The sequence below is a fragment of the Drosophila yakuba genome, chromosome 3R, assembly GCF_016746365.2.
Source record: "Drosophila yakuba strain Tai18E2 chromosome 3R, Prin_Dyak_Tai18E2_2.1, whole genome shotgun sequence".
Classification (NCBI taxonomy): domain Eukaryota; kingdom Metazoa; phylum Arthropoda; class Insecta; order Diptera; family Drosophilidae; genus Drosophila; species Drosophila yakuba.
Window position 1 is genome coordinate 22,260,002 of NC_052530.2, and position 17,977 is coordinate 22,277,978.

General features: G+C 39.1%; 3 protein-coding genes and 1 long non-coding RNA gene across 8 annotated transcripts; 1 reads left to right on the forward strand and 3 right to left on the reverse strand.

The window, feature by feature from the left end:
- Positions 1-151: 151 nt before the first annotated feature.
- On the reverse strand, positions 152-4,238 carry LOC6537925 (spaetzle-processing enzyme). Of its 3 annotated transcripts, none has more exons than XM_002098429.4 (5): positions 3,869-4,236; positions 2,328-2,495; positions 1,919-2,272; positions 1,260-1,842; positions 152-1,195 (listed from the first exon to the last, which is right to left on the reverse strand). In XM_002098429.4, the coding sequence occupies exons 1-5, from the start codon at positions 4,086-4,088 to the stop codon at positions 796-798; spliced, it is 1,725 nt and encodes a 574-aa protein (XP_002098465.2). In that variant the 5' UTR covers positions 4,089-4,236; the 3' UTR covers positions 152-795. The 3 variants fall into 3 exon arrangements, with proteins under 3 accessions (XP_002098465.2, XP_039231184.1, XP_039231186.1); XM_039375250.2 differs by lacking the exon at positions 3,869-4,236 and adding an exon at positions 2,626-2,877; XM_039375252.2 differs by lacking the exon at positions 2,328-2,495 and having other exon boundaries at positions 3,869-4,238.
- Positions 4,239-7,994: 3,756 nt separating this feature from the next.
- On the forward strand, positions 7,995-16,361 carry LOC6537926 (glutathione-specific gamma-glutamylcyclotransferase 1). 3 transcript variants are annotated; one of them, XM_015193085.2, is made up of 5 exons: positions 7,995-8,294; positions 13,453-13,955; positions 14,804-14,839; positions 15,508-15,586; positions 15,648-16,361. In XM_015193085.2, the coding sequence occupies exons 2-5, from the start codon at positions 13,647-13,649 to the stop codon at positions 16,082-16,084; spliced, it is 861 nt and encodes a 286-aa protein (XP_015048571.1). In that variant the 5' UTR covers positions 7,995-8,294; positions 13,453-13,646; the 3' UTR covers positions 16,085-16,361. The 3 variants fall into 3 exon arrangements, 2 of the variants coding, with proteins under 2 accessions (XP_015048571.1, XP_002098466.1); XM_002098430.4 differs by lacking the exon at positions 7,995-8,294 and adding an exon at positions 13,179-13,320; XR_001454015.3 differs by lacking the exon at positions 7,995-8,294 and having other exon boundaries at positions 13,373-13,955; positions 15,648-16,181; positions 16,239-16,361.
- LOC122319611 lies at positions 12,556-13,187 on the reverse strand. Its single transcript, XR_006245225.1, has 2 exons — positions 13,091-13,187; positions 12,556-12,933 (listed from the first exon to the last, which is right to left on the reverse strand). It is a non-coding gene; the product is annotated as an uncharacterized LOC122319611 (long non-coding RNA).
- On the reverse strand, positions 16,358-17,868 carry LOC6537927 (26S proteasome non-ATPase regulatory subunit 13). Its single transcript, XM_002098431.4, has 4 exons — positions 17,660-17,868; positions 17,488-17,601; positions 16,903-17,433; positions 16,358-16,842 (listed from the first exon to the last, which is right to left on the reverse strand). The coding sequence occupies exons 1-4, from the start codon at positions 17,767-17,769 to the stop codon at positions 16,449-16,451; spliced, it is 1,149 nt and encodes a 382-aa protein (XP_002098467.1). The 5' UTR covers positions 17,770-17,868; the 3' UTR covers positions 16,358-16,448.
- Between the last annotated feature and the right edge of the window lie 109 nt (positions 17,869-17,977).

A 17,977-nucleotide genomic window follows, 5' to 3' on the forward strand; every position in this document is an offset into this window, starting at 1 on the left:
TCGTTAATGTGACACTTTTAGTGGAAAATCCGTCCCCCATCCACAAATCTCTTCAATGGCAGCCACTTTTCTATTGAGTTATAGTTGCAACGGCCGAGAAAAAACCGAGAAATTGAGCAAAAAAAAAAAAAGAAAATAGAAGAGGCCGAAATAAAAATAGTCAAAGAATTGTGTTTATTTATCGCTGCTCAGGCACAATATATATCTTTGGAAATCACCTTTAAATCTTCCCCAGCGATATTGTAAATCTTTTGTCTTAGGACCGTGGTTTGCTCGAGCACTTTCCATCTTAATTTTTCCACTTTTCCCTGCCCATTTTTCCATTTTGTATTTTCCTCCTCGCTTTTTCCATTCTCGCCGTACTTTGATGAATGCTTTGTTTTGATTCGGTCTGATGGTATTTTGGTGGCAAAGCCTATTTGTTGTGCCACACGATAATCCCAATTGTAAATTTAATCATTATCGCCCGTGTTTCTCGGCTTATCTATCAATGCATTAGAGAATTCAGTGCACTGTCAACTTCACAAAAGCTTCGTAACTTCCTTACGCAATAGACTATTTAAAATAAGTAAGTGGATTATATTTATTGTTATGGTTTAGAATAAACTTAAAACTTAGAAAAACTTAATAAACTAAAATTCAGAATAAAATTAGGTTTTAACCTAATGAACATATCTGCATGCATACTTGGTTATCGTGCCTCATTCTTTGAATTTTCCATAGATATGTGCGAATATAACAGCTCTCCTGTTGCGTATACTTTGTTTGTTATGAGATATATGGGAATATAATAAACTAAGGCTTCAAGTTTGCTGCTATCCATTTGAAAAACGCTCCAGTCTTTGTGAAGCCACCTGCATCTCCACCACAAGGCCCATATCCATATGAAACGATCCCGGCCAGATATACGAATTCCTCGTTGCCACGGTTATGAAGGGTTACCATCAAAGGACCTCCGGAATCGCCCTGACAGGTGTTTTCTCCACTGTGGCCGCCTGCGCAGATTTGTGTATCGTCGCGAAAGATCGATATCACTTTTTGGCAGTAGTACCTGTTTTCAAAAACGGTGCTGTGCAACAACACCTGACTAGGTTGTCCGTTTTCCATTTGACCCCAACCAGCGATTTCCAATGGTTTATTATATAAGGGGATGGGATCTTTCGGCAGACAAATCGGTTGAACCTCCCTGGTATACCTAAAGGAATATAAAATGTAGTTTATAATGAGCAGATAAGGATGCATAATAAACAAAAACCCACCGAACTGGCACTTTTAGGCGAATCAAGGCGATATCGTTTTTAAGCTCCGGGTTGTTAGAGTAGGCATTATGCACATTAAAAAACTCCAGGTCGATCTCCACAAAGGGAGCAGCGCATTGTTCCCCATTGCAATCTGGATTGGTGTTGGTATCATGCTCGCCCAGCCGCACTTTCTTGAGCACCAAGTCGTCTCTCACACTGTAAATCTTGACCACACAGTGGGCAGCGGTCACCACGTAGCGTGAGTTGATCAGGGAGCCCCCACAGACGGTCATGCTGTTTGGATATGGAAGTGTGGTATTCTCGTAGATAAGCATGGCCATCCAAGGATATTGGTTTTGCTTAGCCTCTCTGCCTTTTCCCATTCGGTACTCTAGAGGGGCTTGTCCACAGGAAGATGGCAGAACGTTACCTGGTTCAGGGCAGCAGGTGTAGAAGCGCTCCCCCAAATCTTCCTTTCTGGTATCGATGGCACACCATCTGTCACCAACTGAATTGGGCCCATGTCGCTTCGAAATATTATTGATCTCATGGCACTTGTTCAATGGGATGCATCTTTCATTGGGATGACACTTTGGATATACTGTTAATGGTTTGGATTAGTAAGCTTGGATTAGTAAGTTTGGATTAGTAAAGTGAAAAGCTTATGTAGTTCTTACCCTTCTTTGGGCAGCAGTAAGTATTTCTGCCACATCGCCTTTCCATTCGTATTTTGTTGGCCTTTTTAGATTTATGGGCTTGCAGAATGCGCGCCAAAGTGTCGCAGCTTTCGATGCTTTGACACATCTCATCGGATTTGCAAGGACTGTATTGTGGATCGGGTACTATCGGAATATTATTACCTTGTCTTTGACAGGATACGTACACTCTATAGAGCAAGTATTTCTGACCGATATCCATATTACATATGCGGTTTATAAATGATTTCAAAACATCCATCGTCCCTGTTTGGCCAGTCAACCGGAGACACTGATCAAGCCTGATGCATGACTCATTGGGTGCTCTTTGGGTGCCTGATATAGTTTGAAATTAGAAACGAAGACTTAAGGCTTTCATTTGGTACTTTACCTTTTTTTGGGCAGCAGTATTTATCATAACCACATTTTCTATCCTGTAATATTATTTGTTTGGAATAGCTGTCTTCCAGCGATTCCACAAAGTACTTCAAGGTTGGGCACCCATTAACGGTTGTACAGTACTCAAAGACGCCACAGCTTGAATATCTTTTAGATATTGCTACAATTTGAAAAAAATATTTTAAAAAATGTAAAAAGGTTTTTTTTTTCAGCGAACCTGAAATGGGTTTTAAAACTGATAACGATTGATCAACAAACAAACTATTTCATACAAACACCATATTTATTACCATATCCAAACAGTAGAAATACATATATGAGAAAACCATAAAATACTTTGTGCATTTTTGTATATATACGATCAATTTTGTACTGCTTTTGGGATATAAGAAAGAGTATTTGTTAGACCGTTCACTAAATTGTATGTCAGGTGTTCTTTTTTCAAATAATTATGTCATGAAAAAATCTTGTGCTTGAGCGATCTTATCTGTCTATGTATGTACGTAGTTTGCGTCTGATCAGAAGCACTGCCTTCATTCTACTAAGTCGGATTCCGCTTAAAAGCTTACTGCTCGCTCAAAATATTAAAGAATTTGAGAGCATATGCATAAAAACATAGGATTATTATTAATCGAACGGTACCATCTTCGCGATTGTTGATTTTTTAGGACTTGGTCACATAGCCAGGTGTTCAGACACTTAAAAAAATTCATTTTTTTAGGGTTTTAATTGTATGGTTTAATGGTTAATCAACTTTTCAAAAGCTAATTCTTTAAATTGTGAAAGATATGCCTTCCGAAAATGACTGGCGCCAAGCCGGTCATTCCATAATCGTAAATTTTAAACGTCATTTTCTCGAAAACATGTTTTTCACAATTGTGCAAGAGATAATATAATAATCATTGTAGAGAGCATAAAACGTTTTATATAGTCTACAGATTTTAAAAATAAAACATTTTTAGCCCCTTTTTGAGAAAAAATAAAAAAAAAAAAAAGTTTGTTAAAATTCCGAACTTTGTTTTTTTTGGGAGCCCGTTTGGAGACTCCAAAAATGCAACAATTTTTTTTGTCGATTTTTTGATATAAATAATCCGTTTTTTTTCGATAGCAAAAAAAATAACTGTCCAAAAGTAAAATGCCATACCTCGTTGAATTCGTAACAAAATTCCCTAGACATATGTGCTCAAATAAGAAAAATGTAATTTTTGCCATTTTTTGCAAATTTTGATGATGGTACCCCTTATCGAAAATTCAAAAATTTGTCAAATTTTATTTTTACGAAAACCGAAAAAGTAGGGATAGACATAGTTAGCTATATTTATTAGCAGCACAAAACAGTCTTTATCTTAGATGCGCGTCAATTTTTGGCCAAGTTATGGCAAGTTAAGTTATTACGCCGCTGAAAATACATACACAAAAACATTTGTTGCGCGAACAAAAAACAACTATCTGCAACCTTAAGAATTTCCTCCATTATAAAAGTATATTTTATAAAAGTAAATTAGAAACGAAGACTTTCAATTGGCACTTTACCTTTTTTTGGGCAGCAGTACTTATTATAACCACATTGTCTATCCCATAATATTATTTGTTTGGAATAGCTGTCTTCCAGCGATTCCACAAAGTACTTCAAGGGTGGGCACACATTAAGGTTTGTACAGTACTCATCGACACCACAGCTTGGAAATCTTTGGGTTATTCCTACAATTATTCCTACAAAAAATATGAGGAAACCAGAAAGTACTGTGTTCATTTCTGGATGTATACGATCATTTTTCGACTGCTATTCCAGAAAGAAAGTTTAGAAAAAAATATCCCGGAAGTACTAAAGGCGAAATTGAAGTTAAATTAAAAACTTTGCACACGTGTATGTAGTTCTCGTCTGATCCGGAGAATAAGAAGCAAACTTTTTCAGCAGGCAACAACAATTTTGATTCGGGAAGGGCTCGATAAGTAAGTTATCGCGAAGGTTGCCATACTGTAAAACGAAAGAAGCTGTTAAAAATATAAAATATATATATATAATACAAAAGAATTTACTAGTGCAAAAGTGTTGTATGTAAATAATGTCATTTAATTTAATCATTTAAATGGTCAAGGTGCAGTACCAAAGTAAATGTGAACATCGGAATTAAAACTGTGAAAAATGTGGCAGCTCTTCTATTACTTATTACAATTTTCCTACGCGGCGTATGAGTAATAAAAATATTTAAGATACCACACATAGAGTGTCACATATGTATGTACATATAACGTTGATGTTTTAAAAAAGAGCGAATGTTATCTAGCTAAGCTCCCGGCGATATTTAAAATAAATTCGAGTACTAATTTAAACAATATAATTTGAGAGTAGGGATATTTACTACTCTTATTGAAATACCAAGAGAAATGTAGTTTCGAGAAAAGAGACATAAACTCGTTATTTTATCCGCAGAATCCGAGAAATATTTATATTAGGAGATATTTAAAAACAAAAACAAATTCTGCTTGGCCGAGCTTCCGTTTCATTTCGATAAGCTTTTATCATGGCATTACACGAACTTAGATTCAAATTAGTGAATGAGCATTTGGTTTGCTCTACTTATTTCATATAAGGGGAATAACTCACTCGTCTGCGATTTACACGTCGGAAGATTTTAGTTTGCGGTTTAGTTTCTTCTTTTCGCACAGACCCTGTACTATTTATCTAGATTAGACTGAAAACTTATCATCTTTTTGCAGCTACTTATTAATTGTACCTAAAACTTTATCTAATACGCGTAGGCAGTTACCTTAAAGTCATTAAATATTGTATGCATTTTTCTGGCCAAAAACCATTTTTTGAAGGTCGTATTTTAAATGCACACATTCATCTGTAACCTTACGTTTTTCTTCCATTACAAAAGTTATAAAATCTTTGGAACCATAGCGAATAGGAGAAACTTAAATTTTTATGACTTAACTCTACTTTTTCAAGTTCAAGTAGTATACAAAGAATTTTTCGTCTCCTCTTGTCTATTTGATAAAGCGCACTCATTGATCTAAGTCGAGGCTTACACACTGCACTTACCCAATGTCTGGGCCCATAACCTATTGAATGAAAGAATTACCACCGTGTTCTCTACGAGTTTTTATTATCAACTGTTGTTAATGAAATGAGAAACAAAAACGGTTTGCAAGTTATCTTCTGCTATATTCGATATTTTATACTTTTAATTGCGTGCATCGTTCGAAGAGAACTAAATATACCCGTTACTCGTAGAAACAGAGGGTATACTAGGTTCGTTGAATCGTATGTAACAGGCAGAAGGATTCGTTTCCGACCACATAAAGTATATACATACATATACTCATGATCAGGATCAATTGCCGAGTCGAACTGGCCATGTCCGTCTGTCCGTTTAAACGCCTCGATCTCAGGAACAATAAAAGCTTGAATGTTGAGATTAGGCATTTAGTTTCCAAAAACATAAACGCAGCGCAAGTTGGTTTCCAAATGGTCACGCCCACTTTAACGCCCACAAAGCACCAAAAACTACTAGTCCCACCCTTTGTTACTTATTTTCTTTACATTATTTTTTTACAATTTCTATCAATATTCCAGAAAATAATGAAATCTCTCGTTCTCACTTCCACAAGCTAAATGGTATCTAGTAGTCGGGGAACTTGACTAAAGCATTATCGCTTGATCTGTCCAGAAAACTGGTTATGAACAAAATTTTGTTTCGATCATGTTTCGGGGGACTGGCTTTAATTATCGGATCGCTATTACTCACCGATGTTTAGGCGGAAAACGTAGCCTGATTCTGATTCATTTTATTAATGAACGAGTAAATCCCCGCCAACGGATGGAAAAAATGGAATCCATTTCTAATGTGGACTTGACTAGGGTTTTTATATGATCGTTTTGGCTATTTATTTAAATGTCAATTATTAATTCTTCAAGTTTTTGGATAGTTTTGAATTTCTGAATTTCTTAGCTCTCTTTAAAGAGTTTGTTAAAGTTTTTATTTTGACCAGATTTTTTAAAAATACTTTACTATAACTAATAACAACTTTAATTTTTTATAATACTTTAATTTTTGCATAATAATGGATACATACGATTTGTTAAAGGAGTCTCTGCCCAAATTTCTAACGTCATACAGTATCCCAATTTTGTATGCTCTTAAATTTTTGTTGTGCAGTCTTTTCTAGTATATTGAATATACTGTACAGTAGTACAGTTTTGAGAACACTGCACTGTACAGCTCTGTTACGCTAGAAATGAGTACATTCATGCAGAAGTCAAGTTCGTGAGCATTTGGCCCCGTTTTGATCACGAAGGCGGCGTTAATCTAACCATGAAGTAATTATATATGATGCTATTTTCATGTATTTATTTGGCAATTTGTTTACAATTTGTATACGAATATTAAAGATCCCACACATAGAGGGCGTGTTTCCAGTCGTATAGAAGGCACAGCCCACAGATGGCGCTTTATCTTTATTTCGATAGCTGGCAACATCACTATTATTTTTTAAATATCTGGCGGTTGAATTAAAATTTTATTAATTAAGACGTTATACCTAAGAACCGATAATATCATATTTATACATAAACAAAATATGTTAGTTACATCAGTTCACTTTAAAGTAATGTTTATAATTCTTTTTTATAGTTGGCATCTACGTTAGCGCCTTTGTTTGCCTGGTACAAGTGATGTGCATGAAAACTCCGCACTAGTTTCACAGCATTAAACTGACGCAATTTCACCGAAATTTAGTACATGCGCTTATCAATCGTATGTGTATGTCTATTTTTACCAAGGTAATATCTGAACTGGAGGTTGTTATTTTGCCATCAGTCAGCAGCTTGGCAATCGAACAGGCGACACATCACTTTCCAATTAGAGCAATTAAGATCGAAGCTCTCCAATTGCACCTGTTGTTCAGTTTGTCTGTTGCCAGGTGGTAATTGAGATTGTTGCTTTTGCATTTCGTGCTTTCCATTCATAAAATCGAGCTGCATGCGGCAACTGTGCGTATGAATTACGTCAGCCAATGGATGTTTGTGAGTTTGTGGAGCATTCGCGATTGAGAGTGGAGAGTGGAGATGCGTAACTTCACTTCTCTTCTCTGCGCGTTGAGAGCGCTTTTTGGGTAAAAGGTGTAGAGACAGTGAGAGCGGGAGAGGGAGTGGGGCAGCATCAAGGAGTTTCAATATCAAAAGTACACAGTAAAAAAATGTTTTTTTTTATTTCATTAAATTGTTGTTGCATTAAAATAAAAACGATATCGTTTCAGAAAGCAATTACGTTAATTTTAATTGGTAAATTTACTCCTTTTAAATTACATATAATTGTGAGATAAAGACAACATTTTCTGCAGTGTCATTTGTTGCATTTCAATGTCCTTTGTGTTTTTTAAACCTTTTATTAAATACTCACCGTCTGGTTAACTAAATATCTGATTATACATAAACACACACATATGTACATATGTATGTACACATGTACTTTTGCCGGGACTGGTTTGTAATGAAATTCGTCATTATTTTACCGTTTATGCTCGCTCAGCGAAATTTGCTGAAGAAGAGTTTGCCCAGGGGGTTCAGGTGGGGGAGCGGAGAACGGGGAGCTTGGAGCATTATTTGAGAGCGAAAAAACGGCGCAATTCTCGCATTTACATTGAATCCGTCGGTGGAGACGGTCGCACTGCTCCATCAGTCAGCGCGACAGAGACATCGCGATAGTGTGAAAGCGAGAAGGCGTGTGTGTTATTGTTATTGTTTTCATTACAAGGCGCGCGACGAGTGCGAAATGCCAGTGTTGTTGCTGCTACGCTGAATGGCGCAACGGAATGAAAAAGCTGATAAAACCCGAAAACAAATTGAGTAAACAAAGCAGTGCAAAAACCGAACAGAAATTGATAAGCATAAAATTAATAAACGCTCGTAAACGCTACCGTTGCACCTGTGAAAGCGGTATTAAATGGACAGGTGGGTAATAGTGCATCAAATTGTTGCATTTGGAGAGATCGGATGTACATGCGTACATACGTATGTACATCCATACATATATAGCAGCTATGTGTGTCAGTGTGCCAAGTTGAGAGCTTTCAGTGTCAACACGTGCATACATATACTATCTCATTCGCTCCTATTTACCTTGCTGTTTACTTACAACACTTTGTTGCTGTAATCACTCTGCCTTATCAGTGTGTGTATGCGTGTGTGTTGTTGTTTCCTGCACTCTGTTATAATTCGCTTACGCTCTCCCGCTCTCAATATGTTCTCTCCCACTTCCACTCTCACCCTCATCCGCCATCTCATTGAATTCAAAACGTATTTCAATTTATTTTCGTCGCTGCTTACTTTTCATTGTATTTATATTAAATAGCTTAATTTATTGCCCAGTCACTGTGCATGCAACCCGTTGATGCAATTCTCAAGAGCCTGCAAATAGTGGAAATGCATTAGAAAGCGCTGAAACTAGTGAAATTGCTATATAAATATATGATGGACTATGCCAATTTTAAACTTTCTGATGACATTAAAGTAATACATTTGGAATACATACCGATATTATACACCTATATATATTTTACTTATTTTGTTAATTAGAACTGGTAAATTGCTTTCATCATTACGTGTCCAGCATTCAAATGAATGTTAGTAAGGGCGGCTATTCTACTATTGTTCTTAAATTTGCGAATATTCGTAAGCCCTATCAGCAATTCACTGGCAGTCTCATTTTGTGGCACGTTCCTTTGGCACCCGCAGTTCGAAAAATGTTTCCATATTTAGATGACATTATTCAATACCGCATTATTTAAATTTTACGCCTGCCTTTGCCGACAGTTTTGTTATAAATTTTGTGCGACGTAAATCCATTTAAGTAAATATCTTTTTGTTTGCACATGCCTTTAAAAGCCTAAAGCCTAAAGCCCAAAAATAAAATGAAACCCAACGGAAATAAAAGTTGCTTATGCCTAGCAAATATTAATTAAATTTGGAAATATTTACCGTCAAACATTTTTTGCTTCAGTTTAAAGCAAACTTCCGGTCAAATGCTGCTTTTTGTTGCTAAATATATCTTTGAATGCATGCAGCAAACATCATTTAAGTTAAATATAAGATGTGCGCTTAAAAATAGTCTGTGGTCTCGAATAAACAAGACAATTTTGTTAATAAGAGAGCCACACGTGTTTTCCTATTCAGCGGATACCGAAATGCGCAAAAGAAGGTATTAGGAGGCCGGTTTTACTCGGCTTTTTATTTTTGTGATTTTTTCGGGTAGCGAAAAAATTAGGCCAAATGTGTTAATCGATATACATATGTACATATGTGCAGATGTGTGTGTAAAATAAATTGCTGAAAAGTTGTTTACCTTTAGGCGCTTTTGTTCAACCGGACTGTCTGGCGAACTCTTTAATCTGCCGGTTGGCTGTAGTTCACACGTCTAATCTTGCCTATCGAGGGGGTACTATACAGTACAGCCCCTTATCAGAGGCCTTTCGTCTCGAAGACCAAGTCGAAATGAACTCTTATCGTTTGGGCAAAATTATATGGCGATAGCAACCGCCAACGCGCGATTGTAAATTACACACTCGAGTTTTTTTTTTCAGTCTGCTTGGTTATTTATCAATAAAATGTAGTCTAGGCCATCGTCGAATAATTTTGATAATTTTTGGAGGTAGAAAGGCAACAGCTGTAGAATTATTAGCCACGTATGGTGCACAATAAAATAAAATATATTTTTAATTGTTTAATTAGAAGTGCTAAGACAAGTAGCCAGGTTCTTTATTTTGTTCTCAAGTGCCTTTATGATTCTTAACCAACGAATTCGATCAGGCATCAAAATAAATTCGCAATCAGGGGGCTTGTGTGCTTAATTTGATTTTAAAGGAGCACCAGATAATAAATAAAGAATACGTAAGTGGTGTATGTACTTAATTAAATGACTAGGGTTTTCGTATAAGTGGTTTTCACCATAGGATTGAGAGTAATATGGAATTCAATATAGAGATAAGTCTAAGCCGGTTGCAAACGATTGAGGAGCGTGTTATTGGGTAACATGCTGTTTTCTTGAATTGAGACCGACTATTAAGAACTTTAGATCACCTAATTCAGTCCATTTAACACGCTGTCAATCTCAATTGTGATTATTCGTCGAGTGATGAAAGCTAAATGAGCGGAATCGCATATGAGATAAGGCAGACAGAAATTTAGTCAGCTGCACGTAAATCCCCCCATCCAAAAGTGCTAAGCCCTGATCCAAAAAACGCCTGGTTTGCCCATCTGGATGGAGTATTCGTGTCTGTGGGTGTGGGTTCGTGTGCTTTGTTGATTTCGACGAATTTCAGTCTGCCACTCGTATGCTCACCCTAAAAAACGTACACTCGTATGTCATGTACATGTGATATCAATGGGCTTAAGGCGTTCTTGTTGTTTATACATATGTGTACATGTGCAGCTGACGGAGCACAGAATTTTTGTATGTTCTGCGCCTGTTACTCGAAGCACCAAAAAAACACGTTGACTTGCCCGTGGAGCAACTAATACCATACATCCTCCTTCTCATACACGACCGATAGAAACTATAGATTGCTGTGCTATATAAACAAATTTTGAGAAAAATTTGCTAACCTTGAACCGTTGGCAAAAAACTTTCACAATGAAAAAAGTTCAGTATCAAGGACCCAGAAATGTGTAGCGAGACGATTTCGTAGCGTTTTTCATTTGGCAAACGAGCAGTGGCCAACGCTGCGTATACGTAACAAAGTTGTGTGGCAAAGAAAAGTCTCATGTGGATGGTGTATGTGTGTGTGTGTTTTTCTGCTTTTGAGGATGTGAAATGTCGTAAGCATCTATGTATGTATTTGTGTGTGTGTGTGTGTGGGGATGTGCGTTTAAGGTTTTTGAACTTGTTTTCGGTAATTTTCCACCATCCAGCCTGTTTTTGGGTCAATTAAATTATGCTAACATATCGAAACCCGAAGAAGAAGATAAAAAGATTATAAATACAACAGGCAATATATAAAATTCAATAAAAAAAAAAGACTGGTATTTAGAAACAGCGTATGAAAACAGAAAGCTCACAACTACTTAGAAATTCCCTCGGCATTTCGGAAAGGCGGCAATCAAAACAAAGTGTGCGAAATGTTTAAGTTTATTCATATATGTACCTTATACATATGCATGTGTATAAGTGCTACACGCGAAATAAAATAGCTAAAAATACAAAAAGAATATGCACAAATATGCACAAGAGTACATACATTGTTACGCTGATATATCGAGCATGCCTCGTTAATGGGAGCCATCACGATACGATGGTATGGCAGCCAGGGCTCTACACAGATAAAAAATACAAATGCCACATTTTTTAAAAATATTACAAACTCTGAAAATATTTTATCAAAAATAATAAAATGTTTAAAAACTTTATGAAAGCATTGGATCGTGTTAGACTTATACATTTTGTTTGTGAAAGTCGAAATACTTACTTTATCGATTTCAATTTTCGTTGTGTACACTGAAGCATAAAAATCAAGTATACGTACCGTCGGCCATTTAAAAAGATTCATATGTATGTATTTGGTCATGGGCAGCAGCGTAGTTAGCAAAGCGAAAAGATCGGTCACACGTATTTAATATAAGACTACACCCCGCTTTCCTTTTCCCTCTTTGAACTTGCGAAAGTAAAACTTAAATGAACACGGTATTCAGCATGAAAAACTATAGATGCTCTTTCAAAATACATAACACAGATACGTGAAAGCTACACTAAAACGGGAAATGAACTCGAAAAGAAAATAGTGTTGAAGCAGATAGCAAATTATCTTAGACATAGCCATTCTTCAATCCACTTTAAGAGATTACGTCGCTTGGTGCAAACGCATAAAATGGCTTTCTATATAATTATAAATAAAAACAGATAAAAAGAGTTTGCGATAATATCGTAAAGTGCAGTTGGTGCCAGACTTTGGACGCGGGCTAATGCCTCAAGCATAATATAAATAAAAAGTTGACCTTTATTTTCCAATAATACAAACCTAGAAAGGCTATAAATCAAGACATAATCTTATCAAAATGAGTCGCTAGTTGCTGTTGGCTTTCATCTAATCGGTGTAATAGTTACAATTGATGGGATATCAGTCGACTGTTACCAAGCAGACATGATTTATTCCTTGAAATCAGGAAAATCCGGGAAAACAACAATATCAAGCATCATTGCAATAAATATCAGTTGAAGTGATTTGTTTTGCGGCCTTTTATTTGTTCGTCTCAATGGTTTTTTAATAAATATTATGGCGACAAAGATCTTTATGGCCCATGATTGGCAATTTCCAAAATCATTTCTTAATTTGCGGCATTTATATATTTATAATTATTAAATGCTCGAATTTATTGCTGATCCTTCAGTTCAAGGGGTTTCTTCATCACGCAGCTCATTTCCAGCTTGGTCATTATACGATCGGTCATTACTTACCGTTTATAAGGTATATAAATATTTGACTTTATTTAATTGTTGCATTATTTATGGACGTGTTTGGCCAGCAAGTCACCGTCACCTTTACCTTAATACGAGGCCCCAAGATTTTAGCCATAATTCTCGCTCGATAGTGAAACTAGACTGAAAGAAAAAGAGAGTGAGTGTGAGTGAGTGAGTGAGTCGGGGCGAGAGGCGATTTAAATACTTGCTCGCCATATTCAAACCTATAGATAAGTCTTGGGAGTCGTCGTCAGACAGAGCATTATAAATATTTATTTTACATTTTTATTTTTCTTACTTTTCGCCGCTCTGCGTCGATCTTCCTCTTCGCGAACGTCGGGGCGTTGGAAATGTTTTCGGTTTTCGCGCTGGGCGGTTTAGTTCCCGTTCGCTCGCGGAACTATTTGGTCGTATACGGCGCAAAAAACACTACCCAGCTCATTTGAGTATAAATCAAGAGAAAATACAAAATATACAGCAAATTTGTACCAACCACAACAGTCAGCACTTGCACAAAACCACCTACAAGTAAGCCGGGGGATCAAATTTCGATTTAAATTCAAAAATTATTCGTAAGCCTATAAAATTATTCGTTAGCCGTAAATAGTTGAACAAAATTTGGAGTTTTATGTAACCACACACTGCTCTGGTCATCCACAGAATCTCAATTGCACTTGGAGCCATCGGTGGGCGGCGAGCCATGTAAGACTAGGAGCCGGAGACCACAGCCACCAGAATGTCCAGATAGCAGCCCCAGGATCCCCGTCTCGATCTCAACCAGGCGCAGCAATCAGCATACATTCAAAAGTCCAGAAAAGTGAAGGAATTCGAATAGAAATTTCTGGTTACCAAACATGGCACACTACAGTGGTCATCGCCAGCCGGCGGAGGTGCCGGCCCATTTCAAGGATCTCTTCACCAATGGCCAGTTGGGCGCGGCTGAGGAGGGCAACAATAACAATGACCAGAACGAGCAGGAGAATCGTCCCAGTAACAATAATAATAATGCTGGACCCACGGATCCCGCCTGCTGGGTCTTCGGTTACGGATCCTTGTGCTGGCATCCCGGCTTCACCTACACCAAGTGCATCACCGGCTACATTAGGGGATATGTTCGCCGTTTCTGGCAGGGCAACGTCACACATCGCGGCTGCGAAGAAAAGGTAGGTGGGATTACCCAAATCTTGGGTTTATATCAGACACGTCTGGTTCGCGTCTGCTGACAATTTTCTCGGGTGTGTGCTTACCCAACAAAACTAGCAGCGTTCGGTGGTGATCTGGTAATTATTTTATTACCTCCGCTTCGCTATTTGTTTTGAACAGTTGCCAGTTTTCAGTGTGAGCAAAAAAAAAAAAAAAAGTAATCATCAGGCACGCGTTATCTATTCGTCGCGCGTTATCAGTTGTGTTTGGCTAATGGCGAACAACAAGTGAAATTAGCATTTGCCAGCTTCTAGAGCGACTGCCAATTAAGATACAGATTGTGTTTCAATTAACATAAGTGATTTGCTTGCTAATCAAGGCGGGACAAGCCCCTTGTAGTAGATATCAATTCGATTCGAAGTATGAAATTATGTGGAAACTTGTTTGCCATCCGAACTGGATGGGGTATAGGTGAGCAGTTGTTGTCCCATTTTTTGGTGCTCAAATGAGGTCATGCCATATTTGCAAGCAATTGCATCTTGTAGTCTAAGCTTTTCCAAGTAAAAATGCATTTTATTTCGAAGGAAAAATGTAATATATAATGAAATAGTGATAAAGGAATTGAAATCCCTTAATCGACTATTTTCCCTGCGATCGCGACAAATGGCAACAGTTTCGAAATAAGTCAAGGTCCATATATAACCCCAGTTATATGTGAAATGTCGTAAATAATGCAAATATACAAAAGGTAAACAAACAGCGAGCTGCGCCCTCAGTCTTTGTGCATGCGATAAATACATAGGCTCCACAAGCGAACGTCTATAAAATACAACCCAGTGCTAAAGTGTACATTTATTCTTTGTTACAGCCTGGACGTGTTGCAACGCTCGTTGAGGACAAAGAGGTGAGTAAAGTATAAAGAACCTGATTCCAAAGTGCGGGGATATGATATATAATATAGTATATACTATAAAAAAAGGGATTTTGCGCCGTCCAAGTTTCCCAATTTAAGCCCCATTCTGTGTAGGCGGTTTCTCGGCCGAGAAGAGCGTGAACTCCGCCCGGCGAGTCCTACCAACTCGTCCATATCTAAGATACTCTGGCAGATTTCCGCAGACGACCTGGCGCGTAAGGATTCGGAAAAAAACCTCTTCATCCGTACGCCAGGCGAAATTCCGCAGAATATAGGCGAATGCAAAACTCACTCAACAAAGTGTGTGATGCACTTTCTACACCTTGATACTTTCTATCCTAGGCCCGGGGACTTTCGCCCAGGGCATTATCAGTGGAGTTACCAGGAACTCGTTTTGTGGCCCCGAGAGACAAGCATGGAAGACTCAAACCGGCATCACTTTCCTTGCTATTAGCGCTATTTATGCGCGCCATCTGCGGAATAACGAGTTGGGAATTATAAGCGGGCGAGCGTGATAAGAATAGCACACACCCCAATCCGAAATATACGGGTTCAAAACCCGCGCAGGGCGAATGCTTTCAATATTTTTAGATTTTTATCAGCCACCTGTCTTAATTTATTTTATTAATTATATATATATTTCCCATTTTTGTTTGCAGGGAATCACTTGGGGCTGCGCCTACAGAATAACAGGCAGCACGGCACTGGACTATCTCAAGCAGCGCGAGTGCACGCTGGGTAAGTGAATCCATGTGAAAGTGGTACCATCATTTCAACTAACCCCCGTTGACTCCAACAGGTGGCTATGCAACGATTGATACCAAGTTCTTCCCGCGCGTCGCCTCGCAGGACACGCCCTTTAGCGGCGAGGCGGTTGAGGTACTGGTCTATGTGGCCACGCCAGAGAATATCCATTGGCTGGGCGATGATCCGGTGGAGGAGATTGCCCAACAGATTGTATCCTGCCGCGGTCCCAGCGGACACAATGCGGAGTACCTGCTGCGCCTGGCGTTGTTCATGCACGAGGAGATACCCGGCGTTAGGGACGATCATCTGTTCGAGCTGGAGCGCTTGGTTTTAGAGGAACTGTATCGCCGCCAAATACCTCTGTCGTCTGTGATGGGCCGCAATCCAGATAGGATACGGCGCGACTCGCACGAGGACATCCGCCGCCCGCCATCCTTCGAGTTCACCTCCCGTGTGCCCGATACCAAACTGCGTTGCCTGAACATTTGATTGCTGGTGTGCTGGCGCGATGGCGGCCGAAGACGGACCGCGTTGATTGCTAGAGCAAATTCCAAATTATTGATCCGACATGATGTTAGCTTGTTAGGTAACCAGAGTCTATTGCCAAATTTGACGTATTTCTTTAAATTGTAAATAATCCTAGGCCTAATCATAAGCAGCAACTCCTCGATAAGTGATCTGATTTAGCCAATAAGCTAGGATTAAGCACAAAACACTTTTTACACGCAACTGTCAGGGAGTTAAATTAAAACTGAAATGAAATGAATATAATTGTTGGGTTTTTAATTAAATACAAAAGCATTCGCGCAAAATGGGAATATGTGGGACCGTCAAGATCAAGCGAAACTTAAAACTAATTGGTGAGAATTTCGGCGGCACGATTCTCCATCAGTTTCTCCATGTTCGTTATGGCGCCCATCCATGTGTCCAAAGTGCTGGCCATGCCGACAATCTGACTACGGTTAAGGACGCGTGGTTGCACCCACGACATGTTCACCACTCCAGCCACTTGATCGATCTCGCCGCGGACGAGGTCCAAGGCCAGAGCCTTCATGATAAGCAGTTCCACTTCCTTGGCGGGCAGTTTGGTCTCTTGCGCGATGTCCGTGAAGGTGATGGCCCGCTCGATGGCTGTGCGTTTGAAGGTCATCTCCATGAGGCAGAGGAGGGAGATCTTCTGGCGCAACTTGACCTCCTGGGCAGCCAAATCGGGAATCTTAGACCAGATTTTCTTCATATCATTAAACCTGTCGAGGAATAGGTAGTGTTACTTGCTGCAGATATCAGATTAATATAGTACCACACACTTGTTAATATCGCCCGTGTTAAAGGCTTTAAGAAGCTCCATTAGCCACTCATTTTCCGTGCCCTTTAGCGACTCCAGGATGGGATGTGCCAGCAATTCGCCTATATTGTAAACACCATCGCCCAGGAGAGCAGCCAGACCCAAGAAGAATGCCTGCTGGGCCCACTGATCACGAGGGTACTCATCCAATGAGCAGCCCAGAAATTGTAGGCCACATCGGTAGTAGTCGCTATGCTTGCCTACTCGCCGGTAATACTGGGATGCCAGCATGTAGTATTTGCCGTGGACGGGCGTCACATTGCCGGCTTCCTCCAGCACATCACGCAGTTCCTCGATGATCTTCTTGGTGGCATTCAGATCGTTCAGGTTGCTGAGGTAGAGATTGCCCTGCATCACCTGCAGATACCAAACGGCTTCATCGCAGATCTTCACCTTGTCCTTCATCTTCTCCAAGAATTCGATGGCCTCCTTCTTATCACCGATGTTGTCCACCACCACTTCAAGGATCTGGATGAGGCCATAGGGGTTTATTCTGCAAATACAATACATGAGAATACTGCCGAGTCATCTGACCAAGCCGACTCACTTGGTCTCGAAGGTGGACAGGAAGTTCTGGTAGAGCTGCAGCAGTGCCGATTCGTCCTGCAAGGATTCGTGGCGCACAAAGGTCACCAGTTTGATGGTCAGCTCATTCCACAGTCTGTTAAATATTATTATTATTATCAATGGCAAATTGAAATTTTAAGCAGAGAACGAACTTTTCATTGTAGAGCTCCTCGATGAGCGTCCATTCGGCGGCGAGCTCTTTGTTGGTGGTCTTCTTCTGGGTCGCCAGATAAGCGGTGACATTCGGCTGAGGATTGGACATCGCAGCTGCGCTTTGTGTTGAATGAATTCCAAATTAAATGTTTAATGTATTCCCAAACTACAAAAATTGCAAATCACAATCGCCGACGCAGCTGTCAAATTGACAGCACGGTGGTGTGGCCGTTTGTTGTTTAACTTATTTTGGTATTTTATATTGTTGGCCAACTTTCTTAATTAAAACAGGGCTATTGGACTTAATAAGAAATGAG